Source organism: Bufo bufo, chromosome 5, assembly GCF_905171765.1.
Source record: "Bufo bufo chromosome 5, aBufBuf1.1, whole genome shotgun sequence".
Lineage (NCBI taxonomy): Eukaryota > Metazoa > Chordata > Amphibia > Anura > Bufonidae > Bufo > Bufo bufo.
The window spans coordinates 484,393,658-484,416,263 of NC_053393.1; the positions used below are offsets into that span (position 1 = coordinate 484,393,658).

The 22,606-nt window shown below is 42.1% G+C and overlaps 1 protein-coding gene across 1 annotated transcript in view; it reads right to left on the reverse strand.

Moving 5' to 3' along the window:
- PTPRN2 (protein tyrosine phosphatase receptor type N2) overlaps positions 1-22,606 on the reverse strand; it is a 1,243,324-nt gene that overhangs the window by 920,971 nt on the left and 299,747 nt on the right. Inside the window, exon 3 of the mRNA XM_040434195.1 lies at positions 21,703-21,816. Within this exon, the coding sequence (XP_040290129.1) occupies positions 21,703-21,816 (114 nt within the window). The remainder of the gene's footprint in view (positions 1-21,702; positions 21,817-22,606) is intronic.

The window sequence follows — 22,606 nt, forward strand, 5'->3', positions numbered from 1 at the left end:
CTAGGGTTTCCCCATTCATTGCTCCAAATGCTCAGCTAGATTTATATCAAGCTGACAGCTCAAAGGGAGTGTCCTTTCTCAGGGAGGCATATCTTTCTTCGGTAGCTCTCACTCTCTCACAACTTAGGAGGCAGTCAAAAGATGAAACTGAGCACGTGCTGCCTTTTTAGTAAGTAGGACAAAGAAATAGGAAAAAAACAAACAGTGGGTGGTGCTTTACAGATGCCTTTCATTGAAGGCAGGTTAGCGGATGCAGTATAGAGGCAAAGGACCAGGCTGTAAATCACTCTTCAGTGTTTATTCACACTTATAACATAACACAACAGTCACTTTTCAGGCTTGGTGCTTGTTCACACAGAAAAACTAAATAAAGTTCACCTGGTATCCTGGGTGTCAGTTCACACCCGGATGAATGCTCAGGCTCAGAATGTCCACTTGCAGGCTTTAAGGCGGCCTGCTCACTTGATACACGGTCTTCAAGCGTCAGCACAGAGATCTCCAGAGCTCCACTGTCAGAGGGAGGTAATCCACACCACCTGACAGTGCTGGCTGTTTATTATAAGCCTGCCAAGACCCGGCCTGGAACGTGGGGAGTTGTCACCCACCCAGCACTTTGACTACTCCCAGTAAGAGCCGTCCCGGATCAGCTATTTACAGCCATACTAAATAGAAAAGTGTCAATCAGCATTAGCTGCCGCTGACACATGAAAACACTGGCTCTAACTTCACCGAGGACAGGAACCTCGGTGACACATACCTACCATCAATGACGACCCCTTGTACCTTCCTACAGTAGCTATACAATTACATCCAATTACAAAAGTATTCAGTATCCAGAAACTGTACAGTAGAATATTTTTCGTGGGCCAACCCCATTAAGTACCTGTGGGCTGGTGAAGATTAGGGTGCGTGCGCGGTGGTCCATTTAGAGCTGGGGGTGGGCGCACAAACCCTTTGGGCAGACTGGGAGGCCTGGCCGGTAAACACACAGACTGCAGCAGAAAACCACACATGAGATTCTGGCAGCCAGGCCCTCTGCTGGGGGGCAGAGGGGGTTCAGTGGGTCTGGACCACCAGACTGGAAGCAGTAACATTGGGGTAAGAGAAGTGGCATTTGTGCTCGCGGGCACATGCTTACGACACAACAGTATGAGTATACATGCAAGCTGCAGATAGAGCAACATTTTTAATAAAAACCAACTGCAAATTTTTTTTCATCCCATTATACAGCCAATACAATAAAAAAATCACCTTTTATCTAGAAAGTGCACTATCTTTTCCAGACAAGATTCACATTTTCATGACTGTAGCGTAATATTTAATAATCCCGTCTCATTGATGTATGTTTTTGTGTTCACAGTATATGAGCAGAATGAAAAGGTAATTATTCCAGAGCATTTTCACCTTTATTAAAATAAATATATTTTTAGGGTAAGTCTGCATGTGGTATATATGGGAACTGCATGCAGAAATTCTGCAGTGTTTACGGTAGCAGCAAAGTTAAAAAAAACTCAACCACATATCTTTCCTCTGCTGCTCTCACTTTTGCAATAAAGTGGGTTAAAGCTGTGAAATCCATGGCAAAAATCTGCATGTGATTGCATGGGGATTTTGCAACGGATTCACTACAAAATCTGCAGTACATTTTCTGCATTTTCTTCTTGATGTTGTTTACTTTTCTTCTTCTTCTATTGTTCTGTTTCTCATTTTTCACCAAGTTACTGAGGACTAGTGCTACAACATTAGGGGTTGAATCTCCAAAATGTCTAAAAACCACTCCCATGCCAACTACAGGACAAGGTATCTATGACATTTAGGAATCTGCAAAAATTGGTCCCAACCCCTACAGGAACTGTAATGAAGGACTATTTGGTTGTTATTCAGATATCCCAGGAACACACATACCTATGAAGCGGCTGAATAGACTGTTGAAGGTGTTTTACAAAAAAGGAAATTGTGGTCAGAAATGTTTGATCACTGGGGGTTCAAAGTCCCCATTCCTTCTCACTGTGCAATCACAGCAAGGAGGAGGTGCAAAGGAGTCACTGTTGAGCATGTGCGCTGCTGTTCCATTCAGAGTCTACTGGACTGACGGAAATAGCTGAGCGCTGTTGTCATGGTAGAGAGAATTGACCCCTAACTCCCCCACCACTGTCCCTACCTACTTGCATGATCCATCCTAGATGACGGCCCCCCACTGGACGACCTTTCTTTCTCTGGCTAAGTGCTGGGACCTGCTAGGGGGAAAAGACTGAGAGAAAGTCACAAATGTAGTGACAAAGCAGCACTAGAAGAAATTAAAAAATAATACTATCGGCTAGTAGAATAGAGTCAGATGGACCAGGTCAAAACCAGGAGAGTACAAACAGAGCCAAATAAGAAACCAAAGTCCAAACATGAGAAGACACGCCAAGATTCCAAACGTAAGGCAGAAGCAAGTCCAAGCAGAAGTCAAGCCAGAAGAAACAACACAAGTAAGGTTGGTAATCAGGGTCAAATCCAGAAAGCGCAGGCCAAAACAGAGAGTTTAGTGAGGCAGAGAAGACCAAAATTCCCAGGTAACTGTGGCCAGCAGTTGCTGTTCAAATAGGCCGTGCTTGCAGGTCACATGTGAACATGTGATGTCATGATGCCTGACATGTCAGCTTTGCCTTCGATTGGTCTTGGAGCCCACAGCCCGAGCCTGGTTACCAAGGTAACAGGACGCCGCCAGTGGTGCTTGCTGATGATCGCACCTGCAGGCATCCTAGACATGACAGTTGTGCTCACCCATGCCCCACTCAAACTTCATAATGATGAAAAATGAAAAGCTCAGGAGTCCTGGTTTAGTGACTAGTGGAGGTTGGTGATACATTTATTTTATGCAAAATCCTTTTAACTACTGGGCACTAGAAGGAATGTGTTTTCGAGGTGAAATGCCATTTCATTCCAAAGCAGTACTAGAGGCTTCACACTCCGTATTTTGCCTGGAAGGAGTTAAGGTAATAAGGAGTATTTGGATTCTTAATGAGTGTTCTGAGGAGGAGATAATAAATGACTTGTCCAGTCTGAAGAGAGATTGTTTTCTTCAGAACAGATGCTCTCCAATAAAGGCTGGGCCCAAATACCACACTTCTTATAATGACCACAGCACCTAAAGCCCAGAGGAAATCAGTCATTTTGGGACTCGTTTATCAAAATCCCTGCTAGAAAAAAAAATATTCTCATTTATGTTCTTAATCAAATCTTAGTGCAAGAAATCAGTTACACTGCTTTTACTGATTGTTGCAGTTTATTACGTTATTTTATATCTATTCATTTAGCTACAATTTTTTGTAAGGTTCTATAGCATTCTCTTATTGAAAGTATCCTGTAAATACAATCCAATATTATTAGTGTATTAGGCGATACCTGAACATTCTGCACTGGGGAGTGACCCATCTCAATGGGGATCATTTACTAGGATCTGGAGTAGATATTAGTTATAATTTAGTTTTCTGAGGTACATTATAGAAAATGAGTTAAAGTATAACTGTCATATATTTTTTTTCTCCATATTTTGATAAAGGTGATTAGTATCACCTTAGTGGCCATCTTCAAATTTTATATTAATTCTTCCTAAACCATTAAAATCATTCAATTTGTCCCCCATAGCGCCTATTCTCACCTTACCCTAAAACTGCGTTGCTAAAAGAGGTCCATCTATCTGTTGGCTGCGCTGGAGGACGGGAGACGCACGAGCAGGCTGCCCTGCTACGTACGTGCGTGCGCACTCACATTCATTCCCGGAAGTGAATGCGCTGTACAGCCGAGTACGATCTCACTGAGATCGTGAAAACTAAAATCCGATGGTATATTCTAACCCCCAGGCGTTCCCATGGTGACGGGGACGCCAACACAATGTTCTTCCCGTTGTCAGTCACCATGGTTCTGATTTTGAGTTGTCACAGAGAAAGCCAGGATTCGATTTCTTGAAGAAGGACATGGAGCAGTTCCTCCCCTGTGTGACACCGTTCGCCCAGGCAAACAAGCTGCAGAACAGCGTGACACCGCCATGCCCTGCACATGTGGTATGCTGGAGGGGCACTTTGAATTGTGCATGCAGTGGAGGTGGAGGACACAGTGGAGGATGAGGAGGCAGAGGCGGACATTGCCACAGGACCAACAGCGTGGCAACGTGGAGGTGGAAGCGGCGTCACCTGGCCAAGTTGCTGGTGTGGCTGTGCAGGAACCACATTCACCCAGCGGGCAGTAAAGGACATGTATTGTCTCTGATCATAGTTACAGCTGCACTTTGGCAGACACCGAAAGGCTCAAGGACTGGCCCACCTTCTGTTCTACATGTGTGTGCAGGGCTGGTACTGCATTTTTGGCAAATAAATGACTGCCTGGGACTCTCCACCTCGGCTCAGCACAAGCCATCAGTTCTCTGAAAGGTGCAGAGTCCACCACTTGGAAAGGGAGGGACTGCAGCACCAGCAACTTGGCCAGGAGCACATTCAGCTTCTGTGCCGTTGGATGAGTGCACGCATACTGTTGTCTCTTGGCAATCGCTTCACTGATCGATTGCTGATGGAATGACTGACGAGGAGTAGGAGGGCAAGGAGCAGGAGCATCAGGACCAGCAGATGATGGGAAGGACAGACAGCTGAGGTGGTGGAGCCTTGACTGCCGGAAATTGGGTGCATGCCACTGGGTGATGCACTGGGTGATGCAGCAGCTGAACCACCACATCGGAGCCACGGTTCTCCCAGGCTAATTTATGGCAACACTGCATATGTTGACGCAGGGCCGTAGTGCCAACATTGGCACCCTGGCCACGCTTCACCTTCTGCCCGAAGATTCAACATATGGCGGATTAACAAAAAACTGACACGCTGCCGAGTAGGTGATTTTACCCCCAACACTACTCACTGACTGACTGCTACCGCCGCTGCCTCCGTGAACCCGTTTGCCGCTACTTCCCGGGCAGGTAGGCTCCCGCAAAGTGGGTGGGCTACCCCGCGCACGTTTGGCTACCGACCTCCCACTGCTGCCACCCTACTGACTCCTGGCCATGCTAGCGACTTGCTGGCTCTGAGGCTGCTGCACGGGCAAGCTGCCACCCTCTTATCCCAATGATGATGAAGCCCCTTTGTCACTCGGCTCCCAAGTGCCATCAGCTACATCATCATCATTGAGTACTGTCTGCACATCACTGATGTCCTCCTCAACCGTCTCTGGGTCAGGGGTCTGACTGCCCACAACACCAGCTACCACGCCACTCTCCTCAGCACTACTTGTCCACTTCAGTACTTCCATTCCATGGCCCCGCAAAAAATATAGAACGTGTCCTATTGTGTTGCATTTCTAACAAAGGGAAGCATGTACTGATCCCAAAAATGTGGAACACCAAGGCCGGTATCCATGCTTTGCGGATCTGCAATTTGAAGACTGCAAAAATGGATATGGTCGTGTGCAGGAGGCCTTATTCGATAAAATCTGTCTGTATAACACCACCTGCTATTTGCTCTTTTTCTAATTTCTCTGTCCTGCTCACTGAGACAGAAGCACATGCTCAGCTCCATCCTTCAACTGCTACCAGTTGCATCAGAAAGGACACACTTCTGATAAAGGACACGCTCCCTAAGCTGACAACTTGAAAAAAAATCTAGCAGAGCAACTGGAGCAATGAATGGGGGGATCTCTGGATCCATGTGAGGTACAGGGCTGGTTCTAGCTTTGTTAGAAAGATTGTCATGTACTATAAAATCATTTTTTACATTAATCTTGGGATAACCCCTTTAAATACAGCAAGGCTTTATACATTATTAATTTTTCCGACCATTAGGAACTAGCATCGGCTGCCAGTTAACGCGTAAATTAGATGTTCAGCATCAACCTCTAATTACTATAATAAAACATTTTTCATTTAAAAAGACTACAAGGACAGAATTCTTCACTCTTATTCCCATTCATTAGGGAAATAATAGAAAATATCTCTCAAAATCTTATTTTACACTGAAAATTCTATTAATAGAAGTAATGATCCTGGGCATGATGAGGTCACTGATATCCATAAAATACCACATTAAGACCCCCTACACATGGGCATCGTGGGTGAGGGCTGAGTGCGAGTAGGCACGCAATTTCAGTCAGTTTTGACTGCGATTGCGTTCCGTTGTTCAGTTTTTTCCGCGCGAGTGCAATGCGTTTTGAAAAGAAACTGAATGTGGTACCCAGACCGGAACCCAGACTTCTTCACTGAAGTTCAGGTTTGGGTTTGGCGTTCTGTAGATTTTATTATTTTCCATTATAACATGGTTATAATAGAAAATAATAGCATTATTTAATACAGAATGCTGAGTCCAATGTCAATTGAGGGTTAAAAAATAATAAAAACATTACTCACCCCATCCACTTGATCGCGCAGCCGGGATCCTCATCTTTGTTCTTCTTGAAGGACCTTCGCTGACGTCATCGCGCTCACCACGATATTTTAGTTTGCTCTCAAATTGCTCTTTGACAAAAGGTGTCCATGCACATTAGATGGAAGTCAACTGAACCTGCTGATTTCAGCAGGACTGGCCCATCATACCAGTATAAGAAAAGATGCTCCAGATTGTATGTGTATGGTGGTGTCCCAACTTGCCTTCAATGTCAGGGGAGATAAGAAGTGGGTATGTTAGATTTCAGCACGCCTGATCCTTTGTTTTGGCAGGAGATAACGACTTATTCTCCTCTCTCCATTTATAAGATCTGTGTACTCAGCATGCCTGTCGGAGAATCGGGAATTATATGGCCACTTTAAAGGGTTGTGTCACGAAACGTATTCTACATTTTTCAATCCAGCACCTTGATCTGAATACTTTTATAATTGCATGTAATGAAATATTTAGTATAGCCAGTGAGCTAGTCAATAAAACGTATCTGATCAGCGCCACCTGCTGTTTGTTCTTCTCCTTATTTTTTGTCCATCTCCCTGAGCTGGTTGCACGAGCTCAGTTTAAGGCCTCATGCACACGGTCCACAAAACACGGATCCACAAAAAATATGGATGACGTCCGTGTGCATTCCGTATTTTGCGGAAAAGAACAGCTGGCCCCTGATAGAACAGTCCTATCCTTGTCCGTAATGCGGACAATAATAGGACGTGGTCTATTTATTTGCGGAACGGAAATACGGACATACGGAAACGGAATAAAAACGGAGTAACTTCTGTTTTTTTGCGGACCCGTTGAGATGAATGGTTCCATATACGGTCCGCAAAAAAAAACTGAACGGACACGGAAATAATATATGTTCATGTGCATGAGGCCTAAATTTTCAACCGCCACCCGCCATATGTTCTGTTAGAAGCTGTGGCCGTCACAGAGAAAGAGCTGCAGCAGAAAGGACACCACCCCCCGAGCTGACAGACCAAAGATAATATAGCTGTGCAATGTGAGCAGTCAATGTGGAGATCTCTAGAGCCACGTGAGGTACGGGGCTTGTTCTAGCTTTGTTAGAAAGAGATTGTCATGTAATGTATGATGTCTGATTTTTAATTTGTACATCAATTATGGCGTGACTCCTTGAATGGGAATCTTTCAGCACTTTTCTACTTTTGTATTTTGCACCACAAGGACAGGCATCCAGGAGACCACAACAGCTGTCTGACCCCAATAGAGTGACAGATTTGAACTAATCGGGAACTTGTGGTTTTCACAACACTGTATTTATTTTGGAAATCTGGAACAACAATGCAGTTTTCTCTGTTGTCAGTAGATGTCGCTATGAGTAAAGCACAACACAAAAATAATATTCCCACCTAAACTGTAGTTATACAGAGATAGAATTAGAATCCCAATGAAACAACAAAATAAATGGACATTCCAAAATCTAACAACCCCCAGCATGGGATTACTTCTGACTAGGGCATCGATTTACTAATGCATTCTATGATCCATATACGTACTTACTCTTTGTCACCTGCTGGGAGTGACGTGACAAACTTTGCAGCTGTTTTTTTTTTTTTTTGTGGAGTCCATGGGGTTGTCAATTTTTCACCCTTATGGTCAGAAGCCATGTGAAACCTATATTGTAGAAGTACCGAATGTTATAACCTGCATATACAAGTCATCCAAGGTGCAGGGAATTGATATTCAAGAGGCACTGATGGTTCAAGGAGTAATGTACATAAATTACATTTGTGGTTGTTGTTATTAATTGTATTTTTTTATAATAGATTCCGTAAATTACAACTGTAAATGTAAGGATATTAGAAGTCACTGAGGAGGTCATAAGATAAGCAAAATAAGTGTTGGTCAGCTCATCTAGACCTTAGGGCTCATGCACACGACTGCCGTGTTTAGCGGTCGCAAAAACGGATACCGCCCGTGTGCCTAGCCCCCCCCCCCCCCTGCCCAATTTGCGGAACGGAACAGGAGGCCCATTATAGAGATGCTATTGTTGTCCGCAAAACGGACAAAAAATAGGACATGTCTCATAATTTTTTTGCGGGGTCACGGAACGGAGCAATGGATGCGAACAGCACACAGAGTACTGTCCGCATCTTTTGCGAACCCATTCAAATGAATGGTTCCTATACAGAATCAAAATACGGTCCGTATACGGAACGCAAAAAACGTTTGTGTGCATGAGCCCTTAGAGTGGTACAAAATCAGTTGCAAAAATGAAAAGCATCCAGCACTCGGCAATAAAACCCCAAATTATTTACGACAAAACTGACATGTGGTGCAACATTTTTACACAAAAACGTGACACATCTGGTTTGATAAATGTCCTCTTATGTGTCCTAAATAAAGCTATTCCTTCCAGTTTTGCAAATGAGGAGATCATGCTGCAGGCTTTTATACAGGTACCAAACTTCAAGGTGTCTTCCAATAGTCATAAAGGAGTTGTAGTGTTGTTGCAATTGTTCCTTCCACCTTCAAACTTTGCATAGGCCTGTGTAATCAGGAAGGTGAAAAACTTATGGACTGGAGCTCACACTGTCTGAACATCGGTTTTAATGATTAATGTATTTATATAGAGAATAGGATGTTGAACAATTTTCTAATATACATCTATTTAAAATTTTGCTTGCAGAACTTTATTCATACAGTAGCATCTCCCTAAAGAAAATGGTATGGCCCATTTTTATCTTGTAAAGTAAATCCATAGGAGAGCTGGATATGACTAAACATGGTGTAAGTCATGTGAGCTGTCATGTAACCCTCACAAGTATCAGGTGTCCTGGCTTTCTGTTAACTGACCAGGTATTACAGGTGGATAGTACTGTATTAGATAACAGAGCATATACAGTATTACTACCAGAAGTATCTCATCATGTCGGTCAGTGACTCTGTAGAAACATATCTGTGTGTCTGTTCTCTATGTTTTTTTCACACTATACTTTATTAACACAAGACGACATCACCTAGAGACAGGCAGCCATTTTACATCACCTAGAGACAGGCAGCCATTTTACAAGTCACCTACAGATAGACGTCCATGTGAATACACACAGTAATGTACTGTAATAACACCAATAGAAATCATGATTTCACCCCTAATCCACCACTAATTTATTTATGACATGAATGTGTCCTGTTTGCTGACCCATCACATGTATGTCATGTAGCACTGCTGCTTACTGAATGTCAGGGATTATATGATGTGAAGAGTATCACATGACATGCCATGTTTGTTAGGTTATGAATACACGGGCTATACCTCTCTACTGCATGTGGGAGTCAACCACCTGATATAAGAAAGGTATGTATGTAGAATTTTAAATACATTTATATTAAAACATTTTTATAATTTCCTATTATATAAACAAATAAATAAAAAAAAATTTGAATACCCCTTTAACTCTCTACTTTAGCCTAGTAAGTAACTTCTGTACTGTCAGCCAGTGCAACATGCGGTATTCTGGTATAAGATGAATACCTAACACCATCCACGGTAATTTATCTCCTGTATCCTTGGAGCGATATGTCATTACATCTGGCTGTACATCACATGACACAATGCCCCATCTCCACAAGTAATCAAACACTAAGCGATCTTCTGCCCTTGGACAAAAGAATAAAAAATTACAAGTCTCAAATCTATTGTGGAATAACAATAGTCCTGAGCCTCAAGCCAGTCCCACATCTAGTGTTATCTCATACGGCATACAGAAACATATCAGAGGAAACAAAAGTCCATAGACAGAACTGGCTGTTGTATGCTGTTGATGGTGCAGTCAACATTTTGGAAATAGCCAGATATTATCAAGACAGATAGATATGCTGTACAAGATATAAAAGATGTTTATGAGGAAACCTTCAAGAGACTATGTCACCAGCGACCTCCCTAGTCACCTATCTGCATAGACACATAGCTGTGGTTCACCTGGTTGAAATGCTGTTTTTCTCTCAGCTCAGTTCTCGAGTTATGATACGTTTTCTTATTATGAAAATTAGGTCTTTGGCACAATGAGGGTGTCACCATTGCTCTTGTTGCACCCAAGTTCCTGCTCCTTTCTGTGGCCAGCAACTCCCTCACTTTGCAACTACCTGTCCCTGTCAATGAAAGCAACCAGGAAGGGGCTGACCACAGAAAGGAGTGGAGCTTGGGTGCGACAAGTGCAACAGTGATTCTCTCATTGCACACAGGCCTGATTTTCATATTAAGAAAAAGTATCGCCTTATATAGCCTTAGATTAACAAAATTAAAACAGTGTTTTAATCAGGTGAACCACAGCTATGTGTCTATGCAAACAGTAGGGCACTGAGGTTGCTGGTGACAGATCCCCTTTAAGAATATCTTAGGCCAACCATACATATTACTGTGTCTCTTGATCCAACCATATACATGCCGACTCAATTCAACCAAGTACACATGCTGTGAATGGAAGAGGATAGCAAGGCACTGCCAGGGCTGATCTATCCAAGGACAAAAGGATGGGACAAGTTAAATCATATGCTTATCTCTCCTGACGTGCCTTCATTAAGAGTCAGAGGAGCCTACTCCGGCAATCCATTGTGTTGTTTGGAGAAATGAGTACTTTAACTTTTATGGTTAATAAGGTGTTCGGAGCACCGAGAGGAGGGCCTAGCATCTTGGAGCACGATTTCACTTCCGCCTTTCCTCCTTAGCCACTCTCTCTCTCCCAATGATTCACAGGGCCAGCCATCCTCACTACTCTGATGCCTAGTCCCGAAATCCCATGCCGGTGAGAGTTCCGTCCTGACATCCAAACTGCGCATGTGCCAACTGACCTCTCGTGGAGACCCCTTTCTTGCAGCCATTCATTGTGTGGTTTTGGAAAAATGACTACTAATCAACCCTACCAGGAGCATGCCGCCTGGTTCACTAGGATTGATCGCACTGACAGATCTACCTAAAGTGGACCCTGATGCTCATCATCACCTATGCCTGTCTATCTCTATAGAGATCGCCGTCGTGTCCTCCTACATATTATTGGGAGTGGGAAGCATTAGCCGATTCAATTATGTTAATGAGCACATTGGGGACAACGACATATAGATCAGCGGTCTCAGGCACCTCATTAGTTAACAAGAATCTACATCTCTTCGACTGCTGTTTTATAGCTTTGGTGGAACGTTTCTTCATTAAATATCTGGTATACAGAGTTTTTCGAGGCCACACTTATTATAATGTTAAATAAAGAATTTTAGAGCTTTAGTATTTCATGTTTGAAATTGACTTCCCTATTCCACAGTAAAAGGTTCATTATGAAGCACGATACGTTTTGTAGAAACGCATTTACTGGATGACATCATTTCAGTGTCTTTGTTAATATCCGTGTAGTGAAATTCTGACAGTAAGAACATTTATTTTCTACATCTTTCACATGTCAAGGCTGCTTAACTTACTAACCTTGGTTAACTTATGGCATTGTAGTGGGGCCGTACATCTCCCCACTAAAGCAGAATGGAATGTGAAATCATCTGCCGACCATCAATGATACAATACATGACACATATACAAGGCTCTTCAGACGCGTTTATTATTCAGTGCTCGTGTATTTATGGAGACACGTCTGACATTGCCCATATAAATGTATATTACATGGCCAGTGTATACATCATTTCACTGTATTATTCTGTCTAGCCTTGAACAATATCCATTATTTGATGTAGAGCTCCAAGGTGGAGATTTATCATCTCCTTTGCACCAGAAAAGTGGCTTTAAAAAGTTGCAAGTTGTGTGTTTGTGACTTTCTGAATTTTTTTTGCCGGTGGCTCTTTTTACGCTGCCCTTGCCACTTTTCCAAAAGGGGGTGTGACAAGGCCGTGGCCAACAGCCGAGACAGATTCCAGGGGATATCAAGATCAGCGCAGAAAGCACCAGTCTTCATAAATCTTCTCCCAAATCCTCTGGATAGAAATGGGTTCTTGGAGACCAAGAACCTATGTTAAGGTGGCTGGGCAGGGTACAAAAGGTCTCACATGTCACAAGCAGTCTGGGCTCCCATCTCTACCACTTCCAGTCCCTGCTGGATCAGGAATGTGATGTGCCATCTATATTGCACCAATCAATTACCTTGACGGGGATCTGTGCAGGAACAGCACATGACCAGGATCACCACTGAGGCCATAGATTGGCCGGCAGCAGTAACGTGTATGTAGACAGTAGTGGAGAAGTGAGCTCATCGCTGGACCTACGTAAAGCGTTTGCAACAGATCTTCATTTTATCTTTTTGCACTAAGCCTGGCCCCCTGACAATGGTGTTCTGGTCTTGGAGAACCCCTTTAATGCTAGGATTCTGGCTTTTTGTAGGCACCACTGAGGAGAGTGCTAACTGCATACTGTTAATCTCAGTAGTAAAAGTATACAGTAAACTCTTAAAGGGCATCTGTCAGCAGATTTGTACCTATCACACTGGCTGACCTGTTACATGTGCACTTGACAGCTGAAGGCATCTGTGTTGGTCCCATGTTCATATGTGCCCGCATTGCTGACAAACAATGTTTTAATGTATGCAAATTAGCCTCTAGGAGCATTACCATTACACCTAGAGGCTCTGCTCTCTCTGCAGCTGCCACACCCTTTGCACTTTGATTGACAGGGCAAGGAAGTGTAAACTTGATCACGCCTGCCTGGTCCTGTCAAAGTACAGAGGGTGCGGCAGTTACAGAGAGAGTAGAGCCTCTAGGTGTAATGGTAACGCCCCCGTTGCTCCTAGAGGCTCATTTGCATATATTAAAACTGCATTTATCTCAGCAGTGTGAGCACATATGAACATGGGACCAACACAGATGTCTTCAGCTGCCAAGCGCACATGTAACAGGTCTGCCAGTTCCATAGGAATAAAGATTAAATATTAATATTAGATTTGCCTCATCAGAGACAACCTCTTTAAGAATTCACTCTCAGCACCCCTGGCAAATGACCATCCCAGAGGTCCCTCTATGATGTCCAAAGTCCTAATAGGACAAATGGACATGGATTGTCTTCATGAGACAACCCATATAAAAAGGTTATTTTCAACAGAACCTGATCCCCAGCTAATTTTTGCTGGAGCCAACCAATCATTCCCCTGTAGCCAAGAAAAAGTATAACTGCATGGTGGTCATTCACACAAGCCCCCCGGAGCAGCTGGTCCTGAGTGGGAAACCCCTGTATAGTGTCATATGTTAATGGTTGTCATGTGGATATCCCTTTCAGAAATGAATCATTTCAGATTATTGGAGCAAGAAAATGTATTGCACAGTGGAATATGAACCTACATTCCTCCCATATGCATTAGATCAGTTTTATTTTATTCAACCAACTTTGGCAGTACCAACCCACCCACAAACCTAAGAGTCTACTCCATATTGGATTTTATTGGTCAGTTCTTTTGTTTTCCCCTGTGATGTCAGATATCTGGTGATAGCTCATAATTCTCCCACCTCCATACTATTAGGCATGTACAGGCTGAAATGTAAGTGTATGACAGGAGCACCTTACAAAGTATTAGTACTGACAGCAATAACTTTTTGCTATTACTTTCCTTTACATTTTACTTTGTGCTGCATGTGCTCACGATGCATTCTTGGACTACATGTTAATCAAGTCGCATCTAATCAAATTTGCCTCAGGAAACAATAAAAAACTTACTTTTCTACAAGATCTAGAAATCATTAGGACCATAACCGGAGGAGAACATTTGCCCTATACAGCAACTATCCACAAATTCTGGTGGTGCTGTCAATGCCATTAGTAAGACATGATGTCCTTTCTTGATAGCACAATGTACTTTACAGTAAGAACAGCATACACTTGATAGACAATGTCGTGATATGTCAGTGATGTATTTTAAATGCATGCACATTTAGTTGATAGAGGTCTTTCTGGATTCTTCCTCTAGTACCCTATTTTCACACTGAAGATCCCCTTCTTGGCAGTTTCCAGCACTGATTAGTGTTGAGCGCGAATATTCGAATTGCGAATTTTTATTGCGAATATCGCAACTTCGAGAATTCGCGAAGAATAAGAATATTTGCCTCTATATTCGTTAAAACGAAATTTTGTTTCCTTTTAAGCTAATAAAATAATAGAAATATAATTTATTAGGCCCAATGCATTTAGAACAACTCACATATTATAAATCACACACAAGCTGTAAGCAAAAGCAGCTAACAGTAGTTTGGATGAGCCAGCTAACCATTACACGAACAGAATTTTTTTAGGAATTTAATGGTAGCGAATTTTCGCATACAATATAAGAAAGAGTCAAAATTATATGAGCATTGGGAAGAGCCAGCTAACCATTACACGAACAGAATTTTTTTAGGAATTTAATGGTAGCGAATTTTCGCATACAATATAAGAAAGAGTCAAAATTATATGAGTAACTGAACACTTTTTACATGTCAAGTGAATTCTCGGCACGGTTGCTTGTCATGGAACATAACCTAGCCTTTGCGAAAAAAAAACGTCTTTACAACATGCGATCCGCACACAAGCTTTAAGCATTAGCAATAAGCATAGTAATACTTGACTGATGAAATGACTCGAAATTTTTCGAAAATAGTGCTATATACGAAAATCAAGAATATAGCACTATATTCGAAAAATACGGCATATTCGTAATATTCTAAAAGACGGAGTTAGAGCAATATTACGAATATTCTAAAGACGAAGTTAGAGCAGTATTAAGAAATTCGTAAATACACATATAGATTGTAATTTAGCTAATATACTGCTAAAGTAATTTTTTAATAGTGTACATATTTTCCAAAAACTGAAGTTCAGAAGAGGCCAAAAAATTAGATAAGAAAAAAAAAAGGATTATAGCACTATATTAGCTAAATTACAATCTATGTGTATTATACGAAATTTCTTAATATTGCTCTAACTCCGTCTTTTAGAATATTACGAATATTCTAAAAGACGAAGTTAGAGCAGTATTAAGAAATTTCGTAAAATACACATATTAGCCTAGCCATAGTCATAGGAACGTTGCCTTATACAGGAAAAAAAATCGTACGAAAAATTTATTCGCATATTATTCGCAAAAAATAAAATAAGAACGAATATTCGATTTCGACGAAAATAATGCGAATATTCATTTGATTATTCGCGAAATATCGCGAAATCGAATATGGTACCTCCCGCTCATCACTAGCACTGATGGCATGGACTTCAATAAACTACAAGGAGAACTTTGTTATCAACTGGCTTTCAACCAGAGAGATCCTAAAATGTAAAAAAATCAGACTACTGTCAGAACTACAGTAATTTCCAGCATAGCTCAAACCTGAACATGTCTCCTGTCCCAATGTTACATATTTATCACACTGGCAAGATGGGGTACCTTGAGGTGGACCTCCACATCTGGATGAATTTCCATGCACTCAATTACCTTACAGATCTCCATACAATTGTCCCAGTAAGGTTATTTACATTATAATTTGTAAAGTTCTCAAAATTGTGGTTCCACTTTAGTTTACCTCTTAAAGCCTCGATACAAAGAATGGGTGTGACCAAACAAGAATGATGGGTGTGACCAAACAAGAATGATATCAGAGAGATGTCAGATGGTGTAAGGGGAAGAACAATTTCAATGCCCAATTATTTTGTTATTCCAGGGGATAAACCACCACCAGAGGTGTCTGACAGCAGCTCCCCCCTCTCTCCCATGAAAATACATACATGGTTGGCAGAACCAAGGATATATGTGTATGGGGGATTTAGGAGACATAGCTGGGCACCTTTAACATGGTCGATTCAGTATTAAACAGGCAGTGCCACTAATAAGACTTCATCCATTGAAGTCCACGTTGGACATGGTATGGTGACTGTGTCTTTTTTTTTTTATCAGATACTATTTTATTAAACATTTTACATATAAAATACAAACACTGGGGATAAAACAACATTCCATAGGAGATAGATAGAAAAGTACAATCATTGTACAGTAATCCCCTTGACCCCCACTCCACCGCACTAGCGGAGAGACAGCTGACAGTAAAGTATACTAATTGATAGGTATTCAGAGAACCCACTTCTGAAATCCAGATAAACGCGGACATTTCCATATCATATACAAAAGGGATGCAGGGCCCAACCCACATCGCGGGCAGGAAGAGTCAGCTCTAACTCCTATACGATATAGGAATAACAATGTTCTATATACTCAATGAATGAGTAACGGTTGTGACATACGATGTGCTTCACAAACCGACAGTCGTGGCAATGGGGTTAAAGTGAATGTGTCTAAATGGTGGAGGTCTTGGGTTGCCCATTCTATAAACAAGCCAATAGTTGTAGTTTGTTCTTTTGGAGAGAATTATCCCTCAAACTTACATGTAGGAAATATCTGCAGAAGTGAACTTACAGATGTGTCCTTCTATACCTTTCCTCTTGGCCCAATTTTTTTGGAGATAACATGCAGTGAAAAAAAAACATGATTTCTCGATAGTATGTCCTGAGATGTCTATTTTATACATGCCTATTTGGGGCCACCCAGTGGTTGTGATGTAAGTTGCGGCCTTTCAAGGGTTTTGCTAGAATTTTAGACACTACATATGGATAAAGAATACCAGACCCTTCAGTAATGTTCACAACCCAACTGTTAAAAGGGATAGTTCACTTACAAGCATGGACATAACTAAAGGCTCATGATCCCTGGTGCAAGAGTTCAGCTTGAGTCGCCCCTTTCCTCAGTGCTTTGTGGCCAGGGAAGCACATAGCCTTCATGCTACCTGAGGCAAAAATTGAAATGGTGCCCCAACCTATAACCCATGCCAAATTCTTGACCTAACCCCTTCCCTCCAGCCAGGTGTAACTTGACCAGCATGCACCTTCTATAATACAAGTGTCTTCTTATGGGGCACAAGGGTCTTTGGGCCCCCTCAGGCTCCTGGGACCGGTAGCGACTGCTACCTCTCCACCCCCTATAGCTACGCCCCTGCTTACAAGTATTCTCTCTGTCTTCTCCATGCTACAGACCATGGAGCAGCAAATGAAATAAAACTTTAAATATGTTGCAGATGTCATCTCTCTCTCCATATAAGTGACAGAACAGGCAATGAAGTTAAGCTTTAATAACTGCTGTATGTATCCGTGGTTAGTAAAATGCACAGCAGCCCATACAAGCCTTGTACATTAAAGTCAATCTGAGTGTGATACACAGCAAATTTCTCATATCTTTTATTTCTCACTATCACTTTGTTACTTTGATGAATGTGATGATCTGTCTCATCACGGAATTAATTATACTTCACCATCTGCTGGAAAACATCCATTTCCTTTTGCTCTTTGATTATTCCCAGGGTTGTTGAGTTTGTTTGATGTTGTTTTTGCTGTAAAAGGTTACACTTGTCAAAGTGGGACATGTTGCTGGCGTGCATGTATATTTTGGTTGCTTGGAGAGTTAGAAAGTTAGATTTTTGTGGCAACTTACAGTCCTGTAGTCTCTGAAGGGAGCAGTTATGGGTGCAGAAAACCTTGGGGGTCATTTATTATCAGATATATTCCAATTTTGGCAGATTTTTGTTGCAGACTGGGTCTCTAAGGGGATTTGTTGCCGAATCTGCAACTTTTCCCCACCCACGACAGGTCTAAAAAAAGGGGGCATGGCATTGGAGGGCCGGCCGGCTCTTCTCATATATCATTTTCTACACCTGTTTTGGGTGTAGAAAATTATCTAAAGGCGGTGGATGCGTATGTTATGTAGAGGCCGGCGCATCCACCGCCGGCGCAAGGGGTATTAAGACTGGCGTCTAAAAAGTCGGTCTTAATAAATGACCCCCTTATACCACTGGTGTACAAACTGTGGCCATATAGGCAGGATGCAACTACAACACCCAACACCCATGAGCACATTTAGGATAATCAAGGTCAGGTTCTCCTGACAGCTGGATTTGCACAAGATCTGGAGATCTGCATCTTATGCACAAGAGAAAATAAAAAACATTCCACATTTAAAAAAATATTATGGAGTTACACTCCTCAACACTTAAAATTGCAACACCAAGAAAGAGAAGCTTTAAGGTTATGCAAATCGAGGAAGTAACAAGTGTCGCTAAGATCTGCAAAGGATTACATTTTCAAGCAACTCGCTCCAATCTGTGGAATGTGTGAGGGGCATAAAAGTCAGACTGAAAGCAAAGTTTTTTAGCCACATGAAACCCTAAGATTATTGTGCGATGCCTCCATTGACATGCCTGTTATCACCACTTGTCGCAAACTGAGAGGGACAGATCGCTATGTGCCTACTCCGAGAAGTCAGCAGTGTTCAACATTGCACATTCCAGTGGTTGGGAGAACAACAGTGAACTGGAATGACAGCAGGAGATGCACAGATACGAACCTGCACGGCCATGGAGGCTGGAATGGAGGTCTATCCTCTACAGCGATAAGTCCCGCTTTTGTCTCAGATGCAATGATAGCTGGAGACTGGTCTGGAGACTATCTGGGCAATGCCATGAAGAGACCCTCACAAGGAAACGTCACATCTGTCTGACTCCCTGGGATTATGGTGTGAGGTGGCACAATGTACGGTAGCCGGACCCCTCTAGTCTTCAAGTCAGTTGGACTGACAGCTCTGTGTTACATTGATTTGATCATTGATATGATTTGATATTGGTATGGCCATTTCTCAATGCCAGGCTGCATGTTGCTTGTGCTGCTGTGAGGCCTAAACTTGATAGCATGGCCTTCAGCGTTTTAGGACATGTCTCCAATTGATCACATCTGGGACATCATTGGTTTGCCATTGCAAAGGGAGCTGCCGGAAGTGGATCTTGATGATTTGCGCGTTCAAATGCATTCAGCGTGGCAGATCATTCCGCAGACAACCATGAATAACCTCATTGATACTATGGCAAAGTGTGTAAATGTGTGTATGTATGTCTGCATGTGGCGCTCATATATGATGCTGAATAAATGGAGAAGTTTTGAATATTTTGTTCCCATTTTTTATGATTTGCAATTGATCCTGATTCCAAGACTTTTCCTTTTTAGTGTTGCAATTTCAATGTTGAGGAGTGTATTTAGGTTACTCAATATAAATGTTACACTATAGAAAAAAAGTAATCTTTGATCAGAGAGATTTACTCTAACTAGTAAGTCTGCTATAAAATATCAGTTAAAAGAGTCCCAGGTCCATTTATTTATTGTCAAAACATGAATATGCAGAAAACCCATCATCATAGCTCTCATCGCATGTGACGTTAGGGAGGCTCGTCCCAGTCCCCGCCTGCCATTGGCTGCTCCCCTCCGACACCAGATGTTTTCATCCGTGCACAGAGAGACGCAGCGGCGGCGGTGCGGGGACCAGGGGCAGCGCAGGGAGCGGGGAGCCAGGTATATATATTTAATGTGAGGGGCCCGGCATATGGGGGGACATTTTATAGGATTTGATAACCGCTTTACGGAAACCATTAAAGAGAATCTGTCAGCAGTTTTATGGTGTCCTAACTAAGTGCAATATAAACTAGTGACAGATCCCCTTAGCAGAATGCTGGGTCACTTTGTTTAACTGACCCGGATGTTTTGCAAATATTTTTTGCTCAATGAGTCCACATATTCATGAGCTCCTGGCTCTCCCCACCCTCTGCTGCTGATTCATTTGGAAAAAAACTGTCAATCAGCCACAGGTGGGCGGGGGAGCCGTGAGCTCTTGAATATGGGGACTCATTGGCATGCGCTGGAGATGTTAGAATTTAAAAGTGAGGGCAGCAGAAATCTGATGACAGATCCCTTTAAAGGGGTTGTCTCACTTCAGCAAATAGCATTTATCATGCAGGCAAAGTTATTAAAAGGCACTTATGTAATGTACTGTGATTCTCCATATTGCCTCCTTTGTGGACTTCATTCATTTTTCCATCACATTATACACAACTAATTTCCAGGGGTTACGACCACCCTGAAATTCAGCACTGGTGGTCGTGCTTGCACACTATAGGAAAAAAAAACACCCTATCTGTTGGCCAGCACAAAGGCACGCATGCAGTAGTGGCCATTAACCCTGGAAACGAGCCGTGTATAATGTGATGGAAAAATCAATCAAGCCAGCAAAGGAGGCAATATGAAGAATCACAATACAGTAAGTGCCTTAAATTAACTGTCTACACGATAAATTCCATATGCTGAAGTAAGACAACCCCTTTACGTGGCCAGACCTATTTTTTGGGCCACAATGAAGATGAACAGACCCAGTAGTCTATAATCCAACATGGATTCATAGCATTTTTACCTTCAACTAGCATCGATCAGGAGCAGTTGTCTTTCATGACCACTACTGTGGCCACCCATATTATGGAACATATGGACAACTGAGCAATTACACGCATGGTTCTGAAGTGACAACATCAAGATCTTTGAATACTTAATTTTTAGACTTATTTTTATATCTAATGCACACAACAGTAAACAAAAGTTGTCCCACAAATGAAATTTTGGAGGCCAAAGCCAAGAGTGAACTCCAAAAAACAGAAGCCATATTTGTCCTTTATACTTTCTCTCCTTTTATGATCTACTCCTGGTTTAGTTCAAAAACTTTATCCAGAAACTTGACTTTGTGGCCGTACCCTTAATCAGACTTGTTGCGAAAGTAAGATCATATGTAACGTGCCGTCTCCAGAAATCTAGTACATACAAGATGTGATACAATTATCCAAAAAAGATTCAATGGATCCATGATTTAAAGAACATCTATCAGCAGATTTGTAGCTATGAAACTGGCTGACCTGTTACGTGGGCGCTTGGCAGCTGAAGGTCTCTGTGTTGGTCCCATGTCCTTATGTGCCAGCGTTGAAAAAGGATGTTTTATTATATGCAAATGAACCACTAAGAGCAACGGGGGCGTTACCGTTACACCTAGAGGCTCTGCTCTCTCTGCAGCTGCCACACCCTTTGCACTTTGATTGACAGGGCAAAGAAGTGTAAACTTGATCACGCCTGCAAAGTACAGAGGGTGTAGCAGTTACAGAGAGAGCAGAGCCTCTAGGTGTAATGGTAACGCCCCCGTTGCTCCTAGAGGCTCATTTGCATATATTAAAACAACATTTTTCTCAGCAATGTGGGCACATATGATGAACATGGGACCAACACAGATGCCTTCAGCTGCCAAGCGCACGTGTAACAGTTCATAGGTACAAATCTGCTGGCAGATGCCCTTTAAAGCTTTGTAACATTTACAGTCTAATGAGGGCAGACACTTTCAGCCTAATGTGGATGTTGGAACTCCTGATCGACATATAAGTTTATTTTCAGACGACCCTTTTTGTTTAAGGTTTGAACGCAATAGGTTACCTCTATGTGAGAGTTTCTGAAGTATAGTCCTAAGACGCTGGATAACAGGCGGTGAAACTTCATACTTGAATACGTCTAACACCGGTAGCCGCCGACATCTCCCAAACACTCCATCTTTTAAAGAGAAAATAAGAGACAGATTTTAAAACTTGCTATGAAAAGTCTGTTATGTAACAGTATGCGACATTTCATTACCCAGATTACGCAGCAGATAAACAGCACTTAGAATGCAAAGCGGAAAAACGTAGAGAAAAGAATAAATGATTGATGATTTTTTCCCGTTGAAGTAACATAAAATAAACAGTGGCAATAAATCTTGTATAAAAGCAGGCATTAACATTCAGCAGGCATATACATCTCCATCTCCTGAGTGTGTATGACAAAGATATACAGTATCTAGGAGCACTGATAATGCAGCCGCAGATTTTAATTGCTGTTTGTCTAGTCTGTTGATTGCTGAAAATGTGACAAAAATGTTTTTGGGTTTTTTTATATCTGGATTTTGGTTTTGGTTGCCGGCACTGAAAAGGAAATGAGCGATAGTAAAAATAATGAATGATAATGAATGGGAAATGAACTATATATTTTTTATACATAGGCGGAAATAAGATTAGATAGCATGGTGTCGAAAAAAACAGCAGCGACAGTGAACCTTTTATTTTTTTTAATTTTATTATAGCCTTAAAGGGCTTGTCCCATGAAAAATATTCTACAGCGGGGATCAGCAACCTTCATCACTCAAGCTGCTGTGAAACTACAACTCCCAGCATGCACACTTACTCAGCTATTCTTGTAACTCTCCTAGAAGTGAAAGGAGGATTTTGGGAGTTGTAGTTTCAGAACAGCTGGAGTGCCAGAGGTTGCAGATCCCTGTTCTATAGTTTTCAAACCAGCATCTGGATCT